General features: G+C 43.9%; 2 protein-coding genes across 4 annotated transcripts; both read right to left on the bottom strand.

The window, feature by feature from the left end:
• Window positions 1–345: 345 nt before the first annotated feature.
• Window positions 346–19,124, bottom strand: LOC116263996 (probable L-gulonolactone oxidase 6). Of its 3 annotated transcripts, none has more exons than XM_031643866.2 (3): window positions 3,103–4,070; window positions 2,369–2,624; window positions 346–1,335 (listed from the first exon to the last, which is right to left on the bottom strand). In XM_031643866.2, the coding sequence occupies exons 1-3, from the start codon at window positions 3,880–3,882 to the stop codon at window positions 509–511; spliced, it is 1,863 nt and encodes a 620-aa protein (XP_031499726.1). In that variant the 5' UTR covers window positions 3,883–4,070; the 3' UTR covers window positions 346–508. The 3 variants fall into 3 exon arrangements, with proteins under 3 accessions (XP_031499726.1, XP_049936612.1, XP_031500792.1); XM_050080655.1 differs by lacking the exons at window positions 2,369–2,624; window positions 3,103–4,070 and adding exons at window positions 17,284–17,539; window positions 18,387–19,124 and having other exon boundaries at window positions 356–1,335; XM_031644932.2 differs by lacking the exons at window positions 346–1,335; window positions 2,369–2,624; window positions 3,103–4,070 and adding exons at window positions 16,105–16,959; window positions 17,284–17,539; window positions 18,387–19,124.
• On the bottom strand, window positions 7,153–10,718 carry LOC116263966 (L-gulonolactone oxidase 2-like). The gene is made up of 3 exons (XM_031643817.2): window positions 9,986–10,718; window positions 8,417–8,672; window positions 7,153–8,084 (listed from the first exon to the last, which is right to left on the bottom strand). The coding sequence occupies exons 1-3, from the start codon at window positions 10,688–10,690 to the stop codon at window positions 7,258–7,260; spliced, it is 1,788 nt and encodes a 595-aa protein (XP_031499677.1). The 5' UTR covers window positions 10,691–10,718; the 3' UTR covers window positions 7,153–7,257.
• Window positions 19,125–24,670: the final 5,546 nt, after the last annotated feature.

The following is a 24,670-nucleotide window of genomic DNA, read 5'->3' as shown; positions in this document are numbered from 1 at the left end:
CCTGAAAGCATCCAATTGTACTCTTTAATGGCAGACAACTATTAATCACCTCTGTTCATCCTCATCAATTTCGTCCAATAATTGGCGGCTTTGGGCTGTGGGAGATATTAAGGTTAAGAAAGTCTCATAACAAGTCTGCCCATACCTAATTAATGTTCTCAAAAAAGCGAAAAATCATTCTCCATTTTCAGAACTAAAGCGGCATCATCATCCAGCTCTAATCTTTTCTAATATGGAAAATGAAAAAGTTATTAAGAGTTGAAACCTTCATATTTTTTAGATTATTTTAAATGTACATCGTTCTTTGAAATAGTCCACCAGGATCTTACTTTTGTTGCGCCAAAACGCTAACTTCTATTACTGTTGGGTCCAATACGTAACCAATGAGCTTTGACGCAGCTATGGCTGAAAGTAATGTTCGATTTAACTTTGCCAGTACATAAAATTTACTTAGCCAGACCAAGAAGCTTATTGCAACCAATTCACGATCTTCTTTTCTTTTTTTTTCTTAAGCTTCATGACGACAAACTCTAGCCTCTGCGTAAACAAGGCCAGGTCTACAGAAGTAACCCTTATCTGGTGCACAGTGTGAATCAAGAGAGCATACGCACAGGCCTTCTAATGCACACCCTGGCTTCTCAATCACTAATCCCTTCTCTTGTAGGCCCAAAACACTGTCACTCCACTCTGATGAGAACAATCCCTTGGGATCAAATTTCTTCATCACCTCCACAAACTTCTCAATCCTTCCTTGGAACCTCTCCTTCGTCCCCAGAAACGCAATGTTCCTGTTCTTCCCCCAGTGAGGCATCCCTCCATACTTGAACAAGACAATCTGCTCCAGTTCTTCTAGAACATCTTCGTGGAGCCTTGGTTGGCTTGGATCATGGTCTCTGTAGTACGTGATCTCTAGGTCCACGACGTCAGTCGTCTGGCCAAGGTACGCCGTCGAGGCTGTGATGAACCTCATCAATATCCCACCATACATTTCGATGGCGCAGAGGGATTGAGGAGCCATGTCCCTCAGTTTCTTGACATCTATTATGAAGCTCGAGATGGATGTCAATGGAATGCTGATGGTTAGTTGAGTGAAGAATTGCCCATGGATCCTCGGGTCCCATGCACAAGCAGTCAGTAGGCTGTTTTCCTTGTCAAAGAGGCAGGAGCCCGAGGCCTGCAGCATGCTGTGGTTTCCAACAACAGGGTACCCTGTGAACTCAACCAGGTTGCCAATATTGTTCTTAAGGCCGGCGCCCATGGCGTAAAGGGCCTCGACTTGCCCTTTTGCTGCTAAGCACTTGCCAACGGAGTCCTTGGTGGCTTCAACCACCTCCTCTGCAACCATAAGAAGCATGTTTAGGACAGGGACATTTAGTGTTACTCGGTGGAATCCTTTTTTTGGTGTTTGCAGTGAAAATTTGCAAGAGAATTAATCTTAACTTAGCTCAGTACTGTTTTTTCCCTTAGAATTCTCATCATGGACAGTTTGATTTCATATATATCTTTAGTAGCGCTAGTAGCTTTTTCTTCACCTTACCTAAGTTTTTTTTTTTTTCTCTCCATCTTTTCTGTTCTTTTCTTTTGAGGGACGAACGGTTTTGAAACTTTTGCTCACATAGATTTTATTGAAGGAAGTGTTAGTAAAAGGAAAGACCTGCAAAGGAATTTTTGTTCTCTTTGTTAGTTCGTCAAACCCAAGTTTCCTCAATTAATTAGCCATGTCATTGTTGACAATTAAATGGAAGTCATGCTTTTACTGCAGAAAATAGAGAAATTTTCGTCAGGGCTACTGAGTAAATGATTTAGTTAATCATGACATCCATTCATATGCTGGTTAGTGTTTGCATTTGATCACCTCGCAGATTTCTGCTGTGGATAGTAATTAATGGCAAGTGTTATAGACTGAAAAAATCTGAATCTGAATCTAAAATACAAAAAACAGAGATGAAACCACAGCCACATTTCGGCCAAAGCAATCGACATAGAACTCTTCTGAAATGAGATATATCTGTAGCTAGCATTAACCTACCAGGCTGGAAAAGATATATACATAGATATATAGTTTTTGAACGTCACGCCAAAAAATATAAAACATTTTGTAAAATTCTGGTTTAGTTGCTGAAAAAATTGAATTTTTTCACAAACTTAGTTTTAAACAGCTTTTTGCCTTCAAAACATACATTTAGGGTGTCATCCAAAATAAAATTATTTGAGTTGTATATAAATCCAAAATATATTATCTTAGTTTTTAAAATTAACGATCGATATTTGTTTTGATCATCATACAAAACCATCTAGCGTTCCAGATTTTATGTGTATATGGGAATTAACTTGGCAAGCATTGACGTTGAGAAGTAACTGATCAGACCTGCTTTGCGTAAGGATTCTGTTAGCGTTGACAAAAGTGACCTGTATCCGGTGAAGTCATTCTCTCCGTTGCCTGGTTCCGTCAAGGGAACCCGGAAGTCCACTCGGCGGGACAACCTCTTCTGCTCTGGGTACCATGTAATGTCGCCGAACTCGGTGGTTCTACCAAACCTTTCGATGTAATCTTCCAAGCCGTCGTCAGCAACCAATTCATGCGTTATGGATCTCTTAAACATGGGTTCCATCTGCAACGTCACCTGCATGCATTCGTATCCACAAATTAAGAGCGATTTAGCTAACTGGCCTAGTCTTAGCTCATCAAATGATCAGTCGACCGGTTGGTCGGTCGTAGCAAATGGCATTGTTAAGATGCACTGACGTCTCGGTTAGCCTCATGCTGCCCACTTACAATAAGTGGCTCTGACGTTCAAAAAATGCAGGAACGGACATTAGGTTAAAAGAAATATGCTAAAGGGCAGAAAATGCTTCCTTGATTTGAGTTATTATCCAAGTCAAAATATATACATAGCTATATTTGTCTGACTATTCCTTTTCGCTAACCAAACAAAAGAAGGAAAAAAAAAAAAAAAACTGACAAGCAGTGATGGTACAAAACACATACATTCAGCGAGCCATCGGCCTTGACAGCCACAAGCATAACGTGTAATAATGGAACATACAGGTGCATATCTGACAGTAAGTTGACTGCATTTTAAGAGGCTTGAGTTGAATTACCTGAGAAATTACCCCAAGCACGCCAAGCGACACTTTGGCAGCTAGAAGGTCCGGGTCATCTTCTTCCAGGCTGATGACTTTGGCAAAATAGCCATCAACATCGGGCCATGTCGTCGGCACAACGATCTTCATGCCGACCACATACTCATGGACGGCACCTCCCTTCCCAACAAAAGAGCTACCGTGCGCGCCGGTGCACAGCATTCCCCCCAGGCTCAGGCCAAGCCAATAGGGAGAATGCGTCAGGGCTAAGCCGTGAGTAGCACCGGCCTCAATCAACTCATGCAAGGTGATGCCACTCTCGACGGTAATCCTCCTTGATTGCACGTCAACTCGAACCACATGATTCAGCTTCTCGGTGCTGATCACGAGCCCGGTGCCGTCAGGGCCTCCGGGACAGCAAAGCTTCGGGATGCTATGCGAGTAACGCGTGACGACCTTCATCTTTTGGTTGGCCAAGGAGGCGTCGGAGACAAAGCGAAGCAGCTCAGACTCGGTGGAAGGGTAGGCTGCGGCTGCAACCCGGCAGTTGGTGCCGTCAAGGAATGCACCATATCCGTTGTGCACCAAGCAATTGGTATTGCCAGACGTGCATTGTACCACTGGCCCAGGTGGAATGCCTGTGACCAGACGCGGACCGCTGCTTGGTAGGCACAAAGATGCGAGCAATAAAAGGTAAACTAGAGAAGAAGAGAGAGTACTCATTTGGCTGGCTTGTGATATGCACAAGGACTTGCTAGTGGTGGGAGATAAGTAGTGGAAGCATACATATATATACATATATTTCACACTGACGTACGGACGGCCATAAAGTGATCCACCGGCAGGGTCAGAAATATAAATGAGGTGGGTAGAACTGATTGGGAAAGGATCCGGCTTCAAGCACGAAGAAGAAAGACAAATGCATAAGAGTGGTCTCTCTCTCTCTCTCTCTCGGTTATGAGGATCTTGGGATTTATTATGACTATGCTAATCCAGAAATATTAGAAGGAATGATCAGCTCACTTTGCTTCTCCTGCTTAGTTTAGTAATCTCGTTTTCTGGTTTTGAGTCGGCTGCATGCAAGCTCCTGCTCGGGTTAGCTAATTTTTTACTAGCATATAAGGTTGCTGACCCAATTTAGATGGTTGAGCTGATATCGAGCTGAGCCAAACTTAACGTAGCTCAAGCCCAGTTTGACAAGTGAACCCCTGCCATGTCTGAGAACCCATTTCGACAAGGCGAAGCAGGATTCCGCCATGGTGTCTCACAGGCGCCCACCGAATGCTTCCTCATGGCTATCGGTTTTCTATGTGTAGGGACAAACCAGCACTGCCATAGTTAAAGCCATCGTCGTCATGTCTTCAATATCTTTGCCCCTTTCCTGAAATAAAAAATAATTAAGCAACTAAACGCTGCATCCGTCCTAAGCCATTTGGTGCATCTGCTTATGCTGCAAAATTTTTAAGGCCAACCATTTGGTGCACCTGCTTATGCTGCAAAATTTTTAAGGCCAACTATATCTGCAGCTATTTAAGTAACTGTTTGGAGGGTTGAAGCCAGAATTTTGTTGAAGGGTGGGCCAAATTGAACCCAAATAAAAAAAATACATTATACAATTAATTTTTTTTAATTTTTTTAATATATATATTTTTTTCAGTTAATTAGGGTGGAGCCATGACCTAGACGGCCCCCCTCCCTTAGCCTCTAACTGTTTCTAACTGTTTGGAATGTGAGTGATTGTTTTGTGTTAAGAAAAGTCAAAATATTTCATACTTTATACGAATCTCTATTTTTGCACTTAAAGCAATGACGCAGCTAGTAAGATAAAACTAAGACATGTCAATTGCCGGTCTAAATCAGACTAATCTCATACCCTCTTCCTTTGTCAGCGACGTGGGCTTTAATGATATACATTGAAAATCACCATTCCATGGTTGACCGGAATCGGCTGCACGTTCAATCTCAAACCCAAAACAATTGTGATGGGATTTTAGGTCATCTGGGTAAGTGTTTGGCCCCGAACACATCCAAAGTGTTTGAGTGCTTGAAATGAAAGAAGTAAGGTGCAAGGTCGGCCAACTGATTCATTTGGGTTCACTCTACTTCACCCATCAGTTATCAAGAGTTTGGAGGGTTGCATATAGGAGCAGAGCTAAAAATTTTTTATAAGAAAAACCGAATTAAAGTTTTTAAATTTTGATACGGGCCGAAATATCATGAAGCCAGAGCCCATGCGGTCCCCTTTCGTTCGGCCCCTGTTTCATATACTTGTAGGCCCTTTTTCAAGGCGGGTTTACCCTTATCTGAAAGCTTGTCTATGTAATGGACAGATGGACATGGTATATAAAGCATTACATGCTGCGCTGTCCTTTTGGTTTGGATTCGGTTTTGTCCGTCCATCAAGCCACACATGACAGCTGCCAGGCGGCAGGATCAGCCAATTTGGGTATCCGATGGTTCGCCATTTGAGAAATGGTTTTGGTTCAGATTGTTCCACTTACTTGCACACAAGATCTAGTGAAACGGAAAAGTGTTTTTTTTTTTACTTATCATTTTTGTCAGCAATGTTTTGGGTAGAAACATGCGTTGATCTTTGAAGTTCTTTTGCAAAGAAGGTTGTCGCCTTAGTGTAAGTGCAATATGTAAAGTTGCAGGCCATGTGTGAAAACACCCAAGCTGCCCGCAGATTTGAAAAGAAAGAAGGAAAATGAAAGTAGCAGGGAAATAATTGGTGGTCCATCTCGCCGTAAAAGCCTCCAGCTGTGGCTCTAGTTGTGTTCTTTAATGGCTGACCATTCACCTTTGTCCATCCCCATCAATTTCATCAAATCATCGGTGGCTTCCGACTTTTGAAGATTTTAAGCTTACGATCAAACTCTGAGGGTAAGTCTGTTTAAACCTAATAAATGTTCTCAAAAAGCCAAAAATCATTCTGCATTTTCAAAACTAAAGCGGCCGCATCATCATCCTCTAACTTTTGTTATGGAATATGAAAAAAGCTACTAAGAGCCGAACCCGTTACATTTTTTAGATTAATTTAAATATACATCGTTTATTGGAAGCTATGCTACAAACCTATGTCACAATGGTACACCGGAATGGGTGGCACAATGGTACACCGGAATGGGTGGCGTACCCATACCGGTACGGCAATGCCGGTATGCCCGTAGGTGCTGGTATGTTTGGATCTGGTTTCGGGTCCAAACCAGATCCAAACCATACCATAACCTAAAAACTAAAATGAAAAATCGCCATGGCCAACCTTCCTTCTCCTTCCCGACTTTGGAACAACCCTCGGCGGCAAGTGCTTGCAGCCTTGCAGCGGCCTTGGGCAGTGGCGGTGGATGGCAGCTGGCGTTGAACGGCGACTGGCGGTGAACAGCGAACGGTGGCTGGTGATGGACGGCGATGGGTGGCGGTGGCAGTGTTTGGCGATGGACGGCGACGGACGGCGGTGGCAGTGTTTAGAGTTTTGCCTCTTGATGCCCAATATTGTGATTTTGTGTCCTGATGCTCGATTTTGTGATTAAATACATGTTTTGGCTTTCCGTGCTAGCATTGGTTTTGCCGCTATTCTTTTCATTGATTGCATTGTTGCTTTGCCATAGAATTTGGGCAGTTTTGTTCTAAAAAATGTAGGGATGATTGAAAGGTTTTTAGGGGTTTTAAATCTTTTTTTTTGTGTGTCCCGAACCTAATTCACATGGTAGAAATGGGAGCCAAAGGCAGACCTAACCGCATGTCATAAATTAGTCCTTTAACAAATGCTATACATACACAAAATTTTAAGTTTTGTTTCTGTTTCAGACTTTCAACTAACTTTTAAGTTTTTATATAATTTCTGTTTCATATTTCATTGACATAATTTTGTAATATTCTAACTTATGAGATGTCTTAATATCATTTGGTTTTTTTAATTTTTTGAATTAAAAATATATAATAATATATAATATTTTCTATACCGCCAAACTAAGATTTACGAAAATGCCATACTAGTACCTATAACCCGTACCCGCATTACCATTGTGCTCCAAACGCATATCCAATGAGTTTAATTTGCGGCAGCTATGGCTGAAAGTAATGTTCAATTTAACTTTGCCAGTACATAAACTTTATTTTGCCAGACCAAGAAACTACATTGTAGCTACTTCACGATCTTCTTTTCTTTTCTTTTTAAGCTTCATAACGACAAACTCTGGCCTCTTGGTAGACAAGGCCAGGTCTACAGAAGTAACCCTTATCTGGTGCACAGTGTGAATCAAGAGAGCATACGCACAGGCCTTCTAATGCACACCCTGGCTTCTCAATCACTAATCCCTTCTCATGTAGGCCCAAAGCACTGTCACTCCACTCTGACGAGAACAATCCCTTGGGATCAAATTTCTTCATCACCTCCACAAACTTCTCAATCCTTCCTTGGAACCTCTCCTTTGTTCCCAGAAACGCAATGTTCCTGTTCTTCCCCCAGTGAGGTAGCCCTCCATACTTGAACAAGGCAATCTGCTCCAGTTCTTCAAGAACACCTTCGTGAAGCCTTGGTTGGCTTGGATCATGGTCTCTGTAGTACGTGATGTCTAGGTCCACGGAGTCGGTCGTCTTGCCAAGGTACGCCGTTGAGGCTGTCAGGAACCTCATCAATATCCCGCCATACATTTCGATGGCGCAGAGGGACTGAGGAGACATGTCCCTCAGTTTCTTGACATCTCTTATGAAGCTCGAGATGGATGTCAATGGAACGCTGATGGTTATTTGATTGTAGAATTCTCCATGGACCCTCGGGTCCCATGCACAAGTAGTCAATAGGCTGTTTTCCTTGTCAAAGAGGCAGGAGCCTGAGGCCTGCATCATGCTGTGGTTTCCAACAACAGGGTACCCTGTGAACTCAACCTCGTTGGCCATATCGTTCTTAAGGCCACGACCCATGGAGTGAAGCATGTCGACTTGCCCTTTTGCTGCTAAGCACTTGCCTACGGAGTCCATGGTGGCTTCAACCACCTCCTCTGCAACAACGATAAGATGCATGTTTAAGACAGGGACATTTGGTGGTGCTCGCCAAAAAATGAAAATCAAGTTGTAAAATTCTGGTTTAGTCGCTGCCAAAATTGATTTTTTTCACAAACTTAAGTTCAAACGGCGTGGCCCTCAAAACGTAGTTTTAGGGTGTCATCCAAAGTAATTTTGTTTCCAGTTGTATCTAAATCCAGACCTTAGTTTTTAAATTAACGATATTTGTTGTGATCTGAATACAAAACAATCTAACATTTCCAAATTTGATCTGCAATATATGGGAATTAACTTGGCAAGCATTGACGTTGAGAAGTAACTGGCTGACCTGCTTTGCGTAACGATTCTGATAGCGTTGACAAAAGTGGCCTGTATCCGGTGAAGTCATTCTGTCCGTTGCCGGGTTCCGTCAAGGGAACCCGGAAGTCCACTCGGCGAGTCAACCTCTTCTGCGATGGGTACCATGTAATGTCGCCGAACTCGGTGGTTCTACCAAACCTTTCCATGTAATCTTCCAAGCCGCCGTCACCAACCAATTCATTCGTTATGGATCTCTTAAACATGGGTTCCATCTGCAACGTCACCTGCATGCATTCGTATTCACAAATTAAGAGCGATTTAGCAAACTGGCCTAATATTAGCTCATCAAATGATCAGTCGATCGGTTGATGGGTCGTAGCAAATGGTTGTTAAGATGCACCGACGTCTCGGTTGTCCTCTTGTGGGCACGCCTTGTCACTTGTCATCGTCAAAGATGCAAAGTATAAAATCTGTGCCTAGAAAATATTAATTTTACTTCACAAAAACTCATGTTCCCAGATAAACATGCACAAATCTAGCTTTGGTGACTTGAAAAGACGCAGCATAGATGGTTGGACAGTTGTGTCGTCTTTGGTTTAATATTGATAGGTGTTAGATCCTTGATTGAGACTGCGAATGATGAGATTGCGGTGCTCCTAAAAGGATGTACCTTATCCCATAGAAGTTTTATATGCACCTCAAAGACCCCGAATGCAAGAGAATAAGAAAATTTCTTTTCTGAGGGGGGGGGGGGGGGGTTGTTGGCCTACGTTCACTTAGAATAAGTGGGTGTGACGTTCAAAAATGCAGGAACAGACATTAGATTAAAATGAACATGCTAAAGGGCAGCAAATGTTTCCCTAATTTGAGTTATTATCCAAGTCACAATATATTGGTAGTTATATTTTCCTTACTATTCCTTTTCGCCAACAAAAACAGAAGGAAAAAAAAAAGCTGATAGGCAATGATGGTACAAAGCACAAACATTAAGCGTAAGCGTAGTAGAGTCAATCTAGCCAATACAATTGGTGAGTAAATATGATCCCTTCGTCTGATCATCAACATGTGCTCATAAATGAAGCCGTCAGCCTTGGCAGCCACATGCATAACGTGTTATAATGGAACATTTAAAGTAAGTAGATATGCACCATATCTGGCAGTAACTAAGTCATACGGATATTGGTACGATACGGGTACAGGGATACAAGTACGGATATAACAATTTTTAATTTTTAGGATACGCAGATACGACTAATTTTATATTATCAAATGATAAAATGAAAAAAAAACATTAAACTAAAACTAATAGTTCATCACAAAAAACATTAAACTATCTGCCATCTTTGCCCATGATCTGTTGCAGCTGCGTAAACCCTAAAGGAACAGACTTGGTCGGGTGAAAGGGAGAAAGAAAGGTCGATAAAAAAGAAATCGGGTTTTTTTTAATGGGTTCGGATCGGGTTTGACCCAGACTCGATCCAGACATATCCAAGGAGTATCGGTATCGGGATTGATACGGATACGTGGGCCAAACCCAAGTATCCGTATGACATAGGGCAGTAAGTTACTGCATTTTAAGGGGATTGAATCAAATTACCTGAAAAATTACCCCCAGCACGCCAAGCGACACTTTGGCAGCTAGAAGGTCCGGGTCATCTTCTTCCAGGCTGATGACTTTGGCAAAATAGCCATGAACCTCGGGCGACGACGTCGGCACAACGATCTTCATGCCGACCACATACTCATGGACGGCACCTCCCTTCCCCACAAGAGAGCTACCGTGCGCGCCGGTGCCCAGCATTCCCCCCAAGCTCAGGCCGAGCCAATAGGGAGAATGCGTCAGGGCTAAGCCATGAGTAGCACCGGCCTCAATCAATTCATGCAAGGTGATGCCACTCTCGACGGTCATCCTCCTGGATTGCACGTCCACTCGGACGACATGATTCAGCTTCTCGGTGCTGATCACGAGCCCTGTGCCATCAGGGCCTCCAGGACAGCAGAGCTTCGGGATGCTATGCGAGTAACGCGTGATGACCTTCATCTTTTGGTTGGCCTTGGAGGCATCGGAGACGACGCGAAGCAGCTCGGACTCGGTGGAAGGGTAGGCTGCGGCTGCAACCCGGCAGTTGGTGCCATCCTGGAATGCACCATATCCGTTGTGCACCAAGCAATTGGTATTGCCAGACGTGCATTGTACCACTGGCCCAGGTGGACTGCCGGTGACCAGACGCGGACCGCTGCTTGGTAAGCACAAAGATGCGAGCAAGAAAAGGTAAACTAGAGAACAAGAGAGAGTACTCATTTGGCTGGCTTGTGCACAAGGACTTGCAAGGGGTGGAGATAAGTAGTGCAAGCGTACGCATATATATACATAGATTCCACACTGACGCATAGATGAAGATAAGGGATCCACTGACAGAGTCAAAACATAAATGAGGTGGGTAATGTTTCTTGGGAAATGATCCGTCTTGAAGCGGGAAGAAAAAGGACAGAAGCATACAGAGTGGTCTCTCTCTCTCTTCATATTCATTATATTGAGCAGTAGGTAGGGAAGGTTATTGAATGATCAGCTCAATTGGATTCTCCTGCTTAGTTTACTGATCTCGTTTTCTGGTTTTGAGTCGGCCGCATGCAAGCTCGTGCTCGGGTTAGTTAATTTTTGACCAGCATACAAGGTTGACCCAATTTAGATGGTTGAGCTGATATCGAGCTCAGGAAATCTAACGTAGCTTGAGCCCAGTTTGACAAGTGAACCCATCTATGTCTGAGCACGCCTTTCGACAAGGCGAAGCAGGATTCCGGTGTTGTATTCCTCGGGATAAACCAGCATTGCCAAGGTTAAAGCCATCGTCGTCATGTCTTCAATATCTTTGCCCCTTTCCTGCGTATATATAACAAAGAAAAACATTAAGCAGCTAAAGCCACTTTGTAAAACTCCATCAAGTGCGTTACGTATGCTCACACGCTGCATCGGTCTAGAGGCATTTTGTGGACCTCCATCAAGTGCTTATGCTGCAACCTTTTTAAGGCCAACTATATCTGCAGCGATTAAAGTAACTATTAGGAACGTGACTGATTATTTTCTATTAAGAAAAGTGGAAATGTCATGCTTTAGACCAATCTCTATTTTTGCATTTAAAGCATTGACGCAGCTAGTAAGATAAAACTGAGGTATGTCAATTGCTGGTTTAAATCAGACTAATCTCATACTCTCTTCCTTTTTCAGAGACGTGGCTTTAATGATAATACATTGAAAATCACCATTTGATGGTTGACCGGAATCAGCTGCACGTCCAATCTCAAACCCAAAACGATTGTGATGGCCTTTTAGGTCATGTTTTAAAATTGGGTATGTGTTCGGCCAAGAACACAACCAAAGTGTTTGAGTGCTTGAAAGAAGTAAGGTGCCCTTGAGACGTCGTAGCTTGTTAGGGGCCCAAAACATGAATATATAGTGTGTTCAACCCCAAAAATGCACCACCCTCTATACAACTACAACTAGATTGATGGTTGACGTTGCGTCAGTGGCTTTAGTTTTGTCAATGCATAGGCGAGATGGGGTTGGGAAAAGGACCTACTTCTTTGTGCAAAGCTCATTTCTCGTTAAACTCTTGACCATCTATAACTTAAAGCCGGTCCCAAGTTGTATATATGATCAGAAATGGACTCACCCAAGTTTCTGTATCGCTTGCAAAGCCCAAATTCTTCCCTTGTAAAATCATCAGTTAACCTTCAACTAAATAATGGAGGCGTTACCCGAAGCACTGACTCGGTATATTCAAGCCCTGGTGAAGGGTGGGGGGGTTTGGACTTTGTTGTTTTAGAGTAAAATTAAATACTTCTCCTACTAACCTAACTGCCAACTGTTGTCTTTAAATTAATCAAACAAATAGTTGTTCATATGATACGCCATGAAGAGATGGGCACTCAATCGTGGAGCCCACGGGCGTAACGGTGGTCTTTGGAAAAGCACAGAAAATGCTTCTTACTAAACAGCAATGACATTTCGCCAACCGTTGTCTTTAAAGTAGTCAAACAAATAATTGTTCATATGATACGCCATGAAGAGGTGGGCACTCAATCGTGGAGCCCACGGACGTAAAGGTGGTCTTTGGAAAAGCACAGAAAATGCTCCTTACCAAACAGAAATGACACTATCAATAAATGTGAAAAAGATGCCTGCAAAGTTCGGCAAAATGAAAAAGAGACATTATTTTTCCTTCTCTTTCTTCTAAGTTGACTTGTGAATGATGCGCGCACAGCGTACAATAAAAACAAATGTAAGATGAGAATTCGATTTTGACATTGCTTATATTACTGTATCAGCAGACGCACCAGTCCATATGTCCTCTGACTTAATTGATTCAATCTACAAATGTGAATTTGGGGAGTTGATCAGTACTGATCAATTGGGTTCAACAAGATATGCCTTGATCTTATTATCAGCCATGTCGTCATCTTCGTTACAATGCGTGAACTTACATGATGATAAAGATATTATTCTTGTATGATCAATCCATACATTTTGTTATTAGAGGGAAGGAAAAAGCAAAGTTTCTACACAGAGAGAATACGAAAAGAAGCAGATCGATTAGTCGTGTCTGTTATGTGAATGCAATGCTGGATGCCTGTGTCGATCCTTAAATTCTTGGTTCTGCTAAATGGGTAGACACCAGGTCTTTCCTGTTCTTGAACAGCACTTAGACTGCTGTCGAACTGCAACTTAAATGCATGCCAACGATTTGATATATACAAGATGAAAATAGAAGTTAAGTTCTTGGGAACTTGGATATTGTTTGCTAGTTTTTGCATGGGTAATGTATGACTTCATTAATGTAAATAATGAGCGCCCAAATATGTAACTCCTTAACTTTTAGCATTCAGTATGATAAGCAAGAAATTGGAACAAAGTAAACTTATAGGAGGCCAACATTTTCCTGTATAGAACAAGAATTATTCTTTCTTAGTGAACGTCGTTTCCTTTCGATAACCTGGAAAATGGCTCTTAGATCAAAGCTTGATCGTGGAAATTAACAAGGGGAGTTGAACCCCAGGTCGACCAGTTTTTCTATTTTCCAATTAGAAAAAACACAAGACTCACTTGCATGTGTGGATTACCATATTAACTGCCTTAAAAAAAAACTTGAACGGAGAGACATCGGTCCCCTCAAATTTTTGTTAACAATAATGACTGTTTTACCAGTGCCATGCATCTGGTTTCATCTTACACCACTAGTACATTTCCCCCATTCATTACGGTCGTGTTGTTAATAAGCATCAATATTGTTGAACTCAAAGAAAACCGGATTCATTGCTCGAGTTCATGAATCATGCAGTAGTCGAAGAAAAGTCTAAGCTCTCTTCAATGCTCCTGTTCAATTCTCGTGGAACGATCGAGAATAAATCTATTTATAAATTGAAGAGAAACATGATCATGGAAATAGGACTTTAAGTACTTCAATAAACAAGTATATTTCGAGCTACCAAACAAACTTTAGACCTGTCGGGCCATTTACTGCTCGAAGTTCACAGGACGTCAGCCAAACAAGGACCAAGCAGGGCCAATTAATTGTCTTCTCTCAACGGCCAAGAGAATAGCAAAAAATCTAATGAAAGATGGTAGGCAGTACGGGGAAAGGAGTGCAATTTTGATTTCCTTTCCTCCTACTTACTCCGGGTAGCATTCACCCTTTCTTCCGCTAGTTTAGAGTCACAAATTTACGAAATTCATTTGAAAGCGAAGCTTTTTTAAAAACACTTATCGTGGCACTCACGAATTTGATTCAATTTCCAAAGATTGCTTATATTTGCTAACTTTTCTTTGGGAACCAGGTCCGTGGAATCAACTAGATTCCTCATGAGCATAAAGTACTGAAGAAAGCACTACCACATATCATGGTAGTAACTCCAAAAGAGAATGGTTATGCATAGAACTTTTATTAAAAGTCCGAATATATATTATTGCTTCACAAAGAAAAAAGCCTTGAAATAAGTGCTTGAAGTATTAATTGTCTGCTCAATTAACGAGTTTAAACAGTTATATATACATATATCTAATTTATTTTGATGGACACCACAATGGCCAATGAGGGATATATAGTTTTCATTCACTTTGGCCATTGTTATGGAAAATTACCCAATAAAATAAAGTTAGAACTTGTATGTTATTTTTCTAGGCTACTATATATTTGATTGACTGGCGGATGGTTCATTTGCTAGCTAATGGATGTAGGGGAAAAAGGGACCAGCCAAGCAAAAGAATTGATTGACCATCAACCTATACTATTGCCTTAATTTAGGGGCAATTCTTCCAAAATCAAATTGGCGAGCAAATCTATCACGCATGAACTTTATTTCCAACTGGTTTTTCCATCAACTTTCATTGATGGGCATTGAAAAAGGTGGTGCTCATATTCATTTGTGCATCGGCATAGTGAACCATCCACCGAATTTTTGCTTCTTAGGTAGTTAATTTGTTTTGGCAATCAGGTTAAGACCACTTACCCTGACCAATGTTGGTTTTCTTACACTTAATTACATCATTCTACGCGCACACACATAACCATTATCGCCTAAAAAACAGTTACTACGTTTGCATTAGCGACAATTAAGGATGCAACAATGTTCAAGGTGTTTTTAGTAATTATTCACAGTGCTTTTAACGATATATATATATATATATATATATATATATATATATATATATATAACGTGTGAGGACCTTTATCTTTTGGCCGGACATGGCGGTGTTGGAGAAGCAGCCCAGCAGCGGTCGCATGGCAGGCTGCTGCTGCAACCCAGCAAGAGGTGCGGTCTGGATGTACACCGTACGCAATATCATGGACCAAGTATTCGGTTTTGTCGTTCCATCAAGCCACATATGGCAGTTGCCACCGCAGGATCAGCCAAATTGAGAAATGGTTCTCCACTTGAGAAATGGGTTTGGTTCAAATTGTTCCACATCATGTGGGGGTATAAACTTAACTTTATAGCGAGGAGATACTTGCACCACAAGATCTTGTGAAGCGGAAAAGTCTTTTTAAATTTTTCATGCTTAACACTAATGTTTTGGGTAGAAACATGTGCTGATGTTTGAAGTTCTTTTGCAAAGAAGGTCGTCGCCTTAGTGCAAGTGCAATATATAAGGTTGCAGGCCATGTTTGAAAACACCCAATTGAGACAGCTGCCCGTAGATTTGAACAGAAAGAAGGAAAAGGGAAGTGGTAGAGAAATAATTGGTGGTCCAGCCATTGATCTCGCCGTAAAAGCCTCCAGCTGTGGCTCTAGTTGTGTTCTTTAATGGCTGACGATTATGAACCACCTTTGTCCATCCAATCATTGGCGGCTTCGGACCTTTGAAGATTTTAAGCTTACGATCAAAGTCGGATAACAAATCTGCTTAAACCTAGTTAATGTTCTAAAAAAGGGAAAAATCATTCCGCATTTTCAAAACTAAAGCGGCTGCATCATCATCCTCTAATTTTTGTTATGGAAAATGAAAAAATTACTAAGAGCTGAACCCTTTACATTTTTTAGATTCATTTAAATATACATCGTTTCTTGAAAGCCAAATTGTCTGCCAGGCTCTTAATTTTGTTGCTCCTTACGCATATCCAATGAGTTTAATTTGCCGCAGCTATGGCTGAAAGTAATGTTCGATTTAACTTTGCCAGGACATAAAATTTATTTAGCCAGACCAAGAAACTACATGGCAACTACTTCACGATCTTCTTTTCTTTTCTTTTTAAGCTTCATAACGACAAACTCTAGCCTCTGCGTAGACAAGGCCAGGTCTACAGAAGTAACCCTTATCTGGGGCACAGTGTGAATCAAGAGAGCATACGCACAGGCCTTCTAATGCACACCCTGGCTTCTCAATCACTAATCCCTTCTCTCGTAGGCCTAAAGCACTGTCACTCCACTCTGATGAGAACAACCCCTTGGGATCAAATTTCTTCATCACCTCCACAAACTTCTCTACCCTTCCTTGGAGCTTCTCCTTCGTCCCCAGAAACCCAATGTTCCTGTTCTTCCCCCAGTGAGGTAGCCCTCCATACTTGAACAAGGCAATCTGCTCCATTTCTTCAAGAACATCTTCGTGAAGCCTTGGTTGGCTTGGATCATGGTCTCTGTAGTACGTCATGTCTATGGCCATGGCGTCGGTCGTCTTGCCAAGATACGCGGTTGAGGCTGTGATGAACCTCATCAACATCCCGCCATACATGTCCATGGCGCAGAGGGACTGAGGAGCCATGTCCCTCAGTTTCTTGACATCTCTTATGAAGCTCGGGATCGATGTCAATGGAATGCTGAGGGTTATTTGATTGTAGAATTCTCCATGGACCCTCGGGTCCCATGCACAAGTAGTCAGTAGGCTGTTTTCCTTGCCAAAGAGGCAGGAGCCTGAGGCCTGCATCATGCTGTGGTTTCCAACAACAGGGTACCCTGTGAACTCAACCTCGTTGCCCATATCGTTCTTAAGGCCACGACCCAAGGAGTGAAGGATGTCGACTTGCCCTTTTGCTGCTAAGCACTTGCCTACGGAGTCCTTGGTGGCTTCAACCACCTCCTCTGCAACGATAAGATGCATGTTTAGGACAGGGACATTTGGTGGTACTCGCCAAAAAAAAAAAGTCGTAAAATTCTGGTTTAGTCGCTGCCAAAATTGATTTTTTTCACAAACTTAAATTTAAACGGAGTTTTCCTCAAAACATAGTTTTAGGGTGTCATCCAAAGTAATTTTGTTTCCAGTTGTATCTAAATCCGGACCTTAGTTTTTAAATTAACGATATTTGTTGTGATCTGAATACAAAACAATCTGACATTTCCAAATTTGATCTGCAATATATGGGAATTAACTTGGCAAGCATTGACGTTGAGAAGTAACTGGCTGACCTGCTTTGCGTAACGATTCTGATAGCATTGACAAAAGTGGCCTGTATCCGGTGAAGTCATTCTGTCCGTTGCCGGGTTCCGTCAAGGGGACCCGGAAGTCCACTCGGCGAGTCAACCTGTTCTGCGATGGGTACCATGTGATGTCGCCGAACTCGGTGGTTCTACCAAACCTTTCGATGTAATCTTCCAAGCCACCGTCACCAACCAATTCATTCGTTATGGATCTCTTAAACATGGGTTCCATCTGCAACGTCACCTGCATGCATTCGGATTCACAAATTAAGAGTGATTTAGCTAACTGGCATAATCTTAGCTCGTAAAATGATCAGTCCATCGGTTGGTGGGTCGTAGGCAAATGGCTGTTAAGTTGTCCTCTTGTGGGCACGCCATAACACTTGTCATCGTCGAAGATGCAAAGTATAAAATCTGTCCCTAGAAAATATTAATTTTACTTCACAAAATCTCAAGTTCCTAGATAAACTTGCACAAAGCTATCTTTGGTGACATGAAAAGTAGCGGCATAGATGGTTGGACAGTTGTGTCGTCTTTGGTTTAATATCCATAGGTGCTAATTCCTTGAGACTGCAAATGATGAGATTCTAATACTCTTGAGAAGGTGTACCATATCCCACAAAAGTCATAAATTAACTCAAAATCCCGAGAACGAGAGGAAGCCTACAGGCTTCTTTTCTGAGGGGCGGGTTGTTAACCTCATGTTCACTTAGACTAAGTCGCTTTGGCGATAAAAAATGCAGGAACTGACATTAGATTAAGATGAATATGCTAAAGTGCAGCAAATGTTTCCTTAATTTGAGTTATTATCCATGTCACAAGCTATATTTTCCTTACTATTTTTTTTTGCTAACCAAAAAAAGAAGGAAACAAAAACTGATAGGCAATGATGGTAGAAAGCACATACATTCAGCATAGTAGAGTTAATCTAGCCAATAAAATGGGTCAGTAAATATGATCTCTTCGTCTGATCATCAGCCATGTGCTCATAAATGAAGCCGTCAGCCTTGACAGCCACATGCATAACGTGCTATAATGGAACAAATCTGACAGTAAGTTGACGGCATTTTAAGGGGCTTGAGACAAATTACCTCAGAAATTACCCCAAGCACGCCAAGCGACACTTTGGCAGCTAGAAGGTCCGGGTCATCTTCTTCCAGGCTGATAACTTTGGCAAAATAGCCATCAACGTCGGGCGACGACGTCGGCACAACGATCTTCATGCCGACCACATATTCATGGACGGCACTTCCCTTCCCAACAAGAGTGCTACCGTGCGCGCCGGTGCCCAGCATTCCCCCCAAGCTCAGGCCGAGCCAATAGGGAGAATGCGTCAGGGCTAAGCCATGAGTAGCACCGGCCTCAATCAATTCATGCAAGGTGATGCCACTCTCGACGGTCATCCTCCTGGATCGCACGTCCACTCGGACGACAAGATTCAGCTTCTCGGTGCTGATCACGAGCCCGGTGCCATCAGGGCCTCCAGGACAGCAGAGCTTCGGGATGCTATGCGAGTAACGCGTGATGACCTTCATCTTTTGGTTGGCCTTGGAGGCATCGGAGACGACGCGAAGCAGCTCGGACTCGGTGGAAGGGTAGGCTGCGGCTGCAACCCGGCAGTGGGTGCCATCCTGGAATGCACCATATCCGTTGTGCACCAAGCAATTGGTATTGCCAGACGTGCATTGTACCACTGGCCCAGGTGGACTGCCGGTGACCAGACGCGGGCCGCTGCTTGGTAAGCACAAAGATGCGAGCAAGAAAAGGTAAACTAGAGAAGAAGAGAGAGAACTCATCTGGCGGACTCGTGATATGCACAAGGACTTGCAATTGGTGAAGAAGTAGAGGAATCGTACGTATATATACATAGATTCCGCACTGACGCATAGATGCAGATAAGGGATCCACTGACAGTGTCAAAAACATAAATGAGGTGGGCAGTACTGATTGGGAAAGGATCCGTGGGTTCAATCACGAACAAGAAGGACAAGGCATACAATGCAAGGCTGGAGTTAAAAAAAAAATTAATGAGGGGGGCAGTGTTCCCTTGTGTCTGGGAGTCTGTACAGTCCTTTGCTTTGTTTTGCATTGTACTTCCTTTGCTTATGTTGAGTCATTTGCTTATGCATGTTTACTTGTAAGGGAGTACCCTCCCACCGGTCTAAGTGTCAAGTATTGAGATTTCTTGTTTTGGATGGTCGGCATGGGAATCCTGTAAGCGGCCTCGGCCATCCTACATAAGTAAAGTCGAGATCATTCTCCTTACTTATCTTTCTCGTGATGTACTAATTCTTCAAGCGAATACATTGCGAGATTTCTTTATTCACAAACATTCTTTATACACTTGTTTTCTCAAACTACTTTTGCGCCCTGTTCGGTGGTTTGAAGGCTTGCGGCAATCAGGTTCTTGCCGCGCCGCACGGGCCGAAGTTGTCAGCCCGTGACAACTGGTATCAGAGCCCAGGTTCAGCAATCTGGGGAAGCGGTTGGATAGTCAGTGTAGAACTACACGCCGACGATCGTTGATCGAAAGAGACCTCCGACGATCGTTGATCGAAGAGGAGGAAGCCCTGGCGACTCAATATAATCTGCGAAGTGCCAAGGGCAAGGGAGTAGCCCATTCTGACGAGATGGGTACATCCCAGGGTCAGGAAGACCTGACCGAGATGGTGAACAAGCTGGCTACCGACGTAACTGCTCATGAAGAAGCGTTGGGTAATGCAACTGAGTCCTTCGGGGAAATGAAGGACGAGATGAAGGTACTGCGGGAACAAATGGCCGACCTACTGGCCATGAATCGGGCACTGACAGACACAGTGACCACGTTACAGGCTGAAGTCAAGGAACTTCAAGTCAAGAACCGCACACTACAGCGACAAATCTCTGTAGGTGGAGGTAACGATCGGCCAGCAAGGGTCGACGTTCAGAGACCAGCTAAATACAATGGAACTCGGGATAGTCGAGTTATCGACAACTTTTTATTCCAAGTGGAATATTACCTGGACTTGCAAGGCGTTATGGGGGACGACCTTCAAGTCAAGACTGCGGCTATGTTGCTAGAGGGCGATGCTGTGGCATGGTGGAGAAGGAAAAGGCTCGACATTCAAAAGGGGATCTGCACAATAGACACTTTCGATGATTTTCAACGAGAGTTAAGAACTTACTTCATGCCCCCGAATGCGACACGCCATGCCTATCGGATGGTTGGTGAATTAAAACATACCGGATCCTTGCGAGATTACGTGAGGGCTTATCAAAGGCTGATGTTAGATGTGCCAGATATGCAAGAACAAGATAAATTGAACTGGTTTATTTTGGGACTGCAGTCATGGGCGCAATCCGAAGTGGAAAGGAGTAATTCAGAGACCTTGGAGGATGCTTATGTAGTAGCAGAACGTTTGGCTGATACTCAGCGCAAGAGCTACACTAACGCCTTCAAGCCGTCGAGGAAGCCTGACCATGGAGGAAAGAAAGATGATCGAAGGGAACGGAAAGATGAACCATCAACTCAGCACCAAGTCGAAAGAAGAACTTTCTTTCACAGAAACGACAACTCTCAGAATAGAGTGTTGAAATGTTGGTTTTGCGATGGTAATCACTTAGGAAGGCAATGTCCAAAGCGTGTAAATAGGGACAATCAGGCAAGCTCTTCAAGGCAATCTGCTAATGCGGCACAAGGTGAAGAAGGGGAAGGACCAAAGATGGGTGCACTTCAACTTCTGAACACCATAAAAAGGGAGGAAAAAGCGAAGGTGACAGCGACACCTTCTAACGAGCTCATGTACTTGGAAATCCTGGTAAATGGAAGGCCTACCTTGGCTATGGTAGACACGGGAGCCACGCATAACTTCGTCTCAGTTGAGGAGGCGAGGAGACTGGGCCTAACCCTTGAGAGGGGAGAGTTACGCATGAAGGCGGTGAACTCAGAGGCCAAACCCATCCACGGAGTGGCCCGGGATGCGGTTGTGAAGATTGAGAGTTGGTTAGGAAGGGCCAACTTCTCGGTGGTCCCGATGGATGATTTCCGGATGATCCTAGGCATGGAGCTCCTCAGTACAGCGAAAATGGTGCCAATGCCGCACGCAGTATCAGTATCATGGATGAAAAGTCCCCTTGTATGGTTCCAGTAACATCGATAAAGAGGGATAAGGGCAAAGCCGCAATGATATCTGCCCTTCAGTTGAAGAAAGGCCTCAAGCACGGCGAAGACACGTACTTGGTGGCAATCAGGGAAGTAACTAATGACTCCCCTGGTTTGGTCCCAGAGGCGCTTGCGCCTGTCTTAGCGGAATTCGCAGGAACAATGCCTGTGGAGCTCCCTAGACGGCTGCCACCTCGACGCGAGGTGGATCATGCCATCGAACTCATCCCTGGTGCCAAACCCCCGGCAATGGCACCATATCGAATGGCCCCTGCAGAATTAAGAGAACTTCAGCGACAGTTGGATGAGATGCTAGCTGGAGGTATAATCAGACCCTCCAAAGCTCCTTTCGGTGCACCAGTGTTATTCCAAGCGAAGCATGATGGCTCCAAAAGGCTATGTGTGGATTATCGAGCGTTGAACAAGGTAACGGTGAAGAATAAGTACCCTTTACCTTTGATTGCAGATCTGTTTGATCAACTGGGCAAAGCTCAAGTGTTTTCCAAGTTAGACCTCAGATCAGGATATTGGCAAGTTCGGATTGTTGATGGCGACGAGCCAAAGACCACTTGCGTCACTCGTTACGGTGCCTTTGAATTCTTGGTAATGCCGTTCGGGTTGACGAATGCCCCAGCCACTTTTTCGACTCTAATGAATAAGATATTCTATCCGTACTTAGATAAGTTCGTGGTAGTCTATCTTGATGACATTGTAGTGTATAGCAAATCCATGAGGGAACATGTGGAACACTTGCGGACAGTGTTCAAGGTATTGGAGGAAAACGAATTCTATGTGAAGCGCGAGAAGTGCCTATTCGGCCAACCGGAAATCAGTTTTCTCGGTCACATTGTGGGAAAAAGTCAGCTGCGAATGGACACCGAAAAGGTGAGGGCAATTCAAGACTGGAAACCGCCAACTAATGTACCAGAACTACGTTCTTTTCTTGGTTTGGCAAATTACTATCGACGATTCATTGAGGGGTATTCTTTGATAACTGCGCCTCTCACTGATTTGTTGAAGAAAAACCGAACTTGGGCTTGGGAAGAGCTCGAAGAAGATGCCTTCGACAAGTTAAAGAGGGCCCTGACGCAGGAGCCTGTGCTCAGGTTGCCCGACCATACAAGAAAATTTGAAGTCCACACGGATGCATCAGATTTTGCCATTGGTGGAGTTTTGATGCAGGAAGGTCATCCAGTTGCCTATGAGAGTCGGAAGCTGAAAGACGCGGAGCGACGGTACTCCGTGCATGAAAGGGAAATGACAGCCGTTATTCATTGTCTTCGCACATGGAGGCATTACTTATTGGGGTCCCAATTCGTGGTAAAGACTGATAACGTAGCCACAAGCTACTTCCAGACTCAAAAGAAGTTGAGTCCGAAGCAAGCTCGATGGCAGGAATTCCTTGCGGAATTCAATTTCGCCTTGGAGTACAAGGCAGGGAAGGCAAACGTCGTAGCCGATGCACTGAGTCGGAAGGCAGAGTTGGCAGCTACCCGGATAGCATCATCCGAAGCGCAACTCGAGGGTGCTCTTCTTGGGCGGATTCGAGAAGGCATGAAGCAGGACCCAGTGGCCAAGCACTTGGTCGAAACAACGGAGGCGGGAAAGACGCGACGATTTTGGCTACAAGATGGACTTTTGATGGCAAAGGGCGGACGAGTGTTCGTGCCCAGATGGGGCAATCTCCGACGAGAGTTGCTAAAGGAGTGTCATGACTCATTGTGGGCTGGCCATCCTGGCCAGGAGCGGACACTGGCACTACTCGAACGTGGCTACTACTGGCCACAGATGCGCGACGACGTTGAAGCATATGTGAAAACATGCTTGATCTGTCAGCAGGACAAGGGAACAAACCAGAAGCCTGCCGGTCTCCTGGAACCTCTTCCTATTCCAGAACGTCCATGGGAATGCCTCTCCATGGACTTCATCGTCAGCTTGCCCAAAGTTGACGGCTTCAGCTCCATCCTTGTGGTTGTGGATAGATTTTCAAAGTATGCCACATTTATCCCAGCCTCTAAAGAATGTCCCGCGGAAAAGACGGCCGAGTTGTTCGTGAAGCATATTGTCAAGCATTGGGGCGTGCCGAAAAGCATTGTTAGTGATCGGGATGCTCGCTTCACAGGGAAATTTTGGCGCGAAGTATTTCGTTTGTTGGGTTCGGATTTATTATTCTCAACAAGTTTCCACCCTCAAACGGACGGCCAAACTGAACGAATCAACGGATTGTTGGAACAATACCTTCGACACTATGTCAGTGCGAATCAAAAAGATTGGGTGAAATTGTTGGATGTAGCTCAATTTTGCTACAATTTGCAGAAGAGCGAGTCTTCTGGACATAGTCCATTCGAAATAGCCACTGGACAACAACCGTTGATGCCACATACCCTTGCAGCCCAAGAAAAGGGAAGACCCACTTTTGCCTACCAGTTCGTTCGCGATTGGCAGGACCAGATGGAAATGGCTAAGGCGTTCTTACACAAGGCCGCCAAAAAGATGAAAAAGTTTGCAGATCGGAATCGAAGGCCAATGGAATTCCGGGTGGGTGATCAAGTCCTCGTAAAGCTCTACCCTGATCGCACGAGCATTTTCCGTGGTCGACACCGGTCATTGATCCGCAAGTATGAGGGACCCTTCACGGTGCTGAAGAGAATCGGAAAGCTAGCCTACAAGCTAGACTTGCCGCCAGACTTTAAGGTGCATTCAGTGTTCCATGTTTGTAACCTAAAGCCCTTCTACGTCGATGAGGAAGACCCTGAGCGAAGCGTTCCAGAACGAGACCCGATCCTGCAGCGAGCCCCGCCGACCAAGCGAGCGGCGGACCGTCGGATGGAAGAAATTCTTCGGCACAAGACAAACTATTTGGGGGAGCCGAAGAAGTACCAAGTGAAGTGGATAGGCGAACACAACCCCACCTGGGAGTATGCATTCCGCATAAAGCAGCGCTACCCGCTGGAAGTCAAGGCCTATCATGAAACTGCTGGCGCCGAGGACGGCGCATAACTTGAAGGGGGGAGCCTGTTCCCCTGTGTCTGGGAGTCTGTACAGTCCTTTGCTTTGTTTTGCATTGTACTTCCTTTGCTTATGTTGAGTCATTTGCTTATGCATGTTTACTTGTAAGGGAGTACCCTCCCACCGGTCTAAGTGTCAAGTATTGGGATTTCTTGTTTTGGATGGTCGGCATGAGAATCCTGTAAGCGGCCTCGGCCATCCTACATAAGTAAAGTCGAGATCATT

Source organism: Nymphaea colorata, chromosome 11, assembly GCF_008831285.2.
Source record: "Nymphaea colorata isolate Beijing-Zhang1983 chromosome 11, ASM883128v2, whole genome shotgun sequence".
Classification (NCBI taxonomy): domain Eukaryota; kingdom Viridiplantae; phylum Streptophyta; class Magnoliopsida; order Nymphaeales; family Nymphaeaceae; genus Nymphaea; species Nymphaea colorata.
This window is presented reverse-complemented; position numbering and strand designations above follow the sequence as displayed.

Excerpts from the sequence above, each read along its gene's own strand:
- LOC116263996 (XM_031643866.2), bottom strand. The coding sequence starts at position 3,882 with ATGTATATATATGTATGCTTCCACTACTTATCTCCCACCACTAGCAAG. Across the intron at positions 2,625-3,102 it reads TGCTTGGGGTAATTTCTCAG|GTGACGTTGCAGATGGAACC; the intron begins GTAATTCAACTC and ends GAATGCATGCAG. Across the intron at positions 1,336-2,368 it reads AGAATCCTTACGCAAAGCAG|AGGAGGTGGTTGAAGCCACC; the intron begins GTCTGATCAGTT and ends TTATGGTTGCAG.
- LOC116263966 (XM_031643817.2), bottom strand. The coding sequence starts at position 10,690 with ATGAGTACTCTCTCTTGTTCTCTAGTTTACCTTTTCTTGCTCGCATCT. Across the intron at positions 8,673-9,985 it reads TGCTGGGGGTAATTTTTCAG|GTGACGTTGCAGATGGAACC; the intron begins GTAATTTGATTC and ends GAATGCATGCAG. Across the intron at positions 8,085-8,416 it reads AGAATCGTTACGCAAAGCAG|AGGAGGTGGTTGAAGCCACC; the intron begins GTCAGCCAGTTA and ends TCGTTGTTGCAG.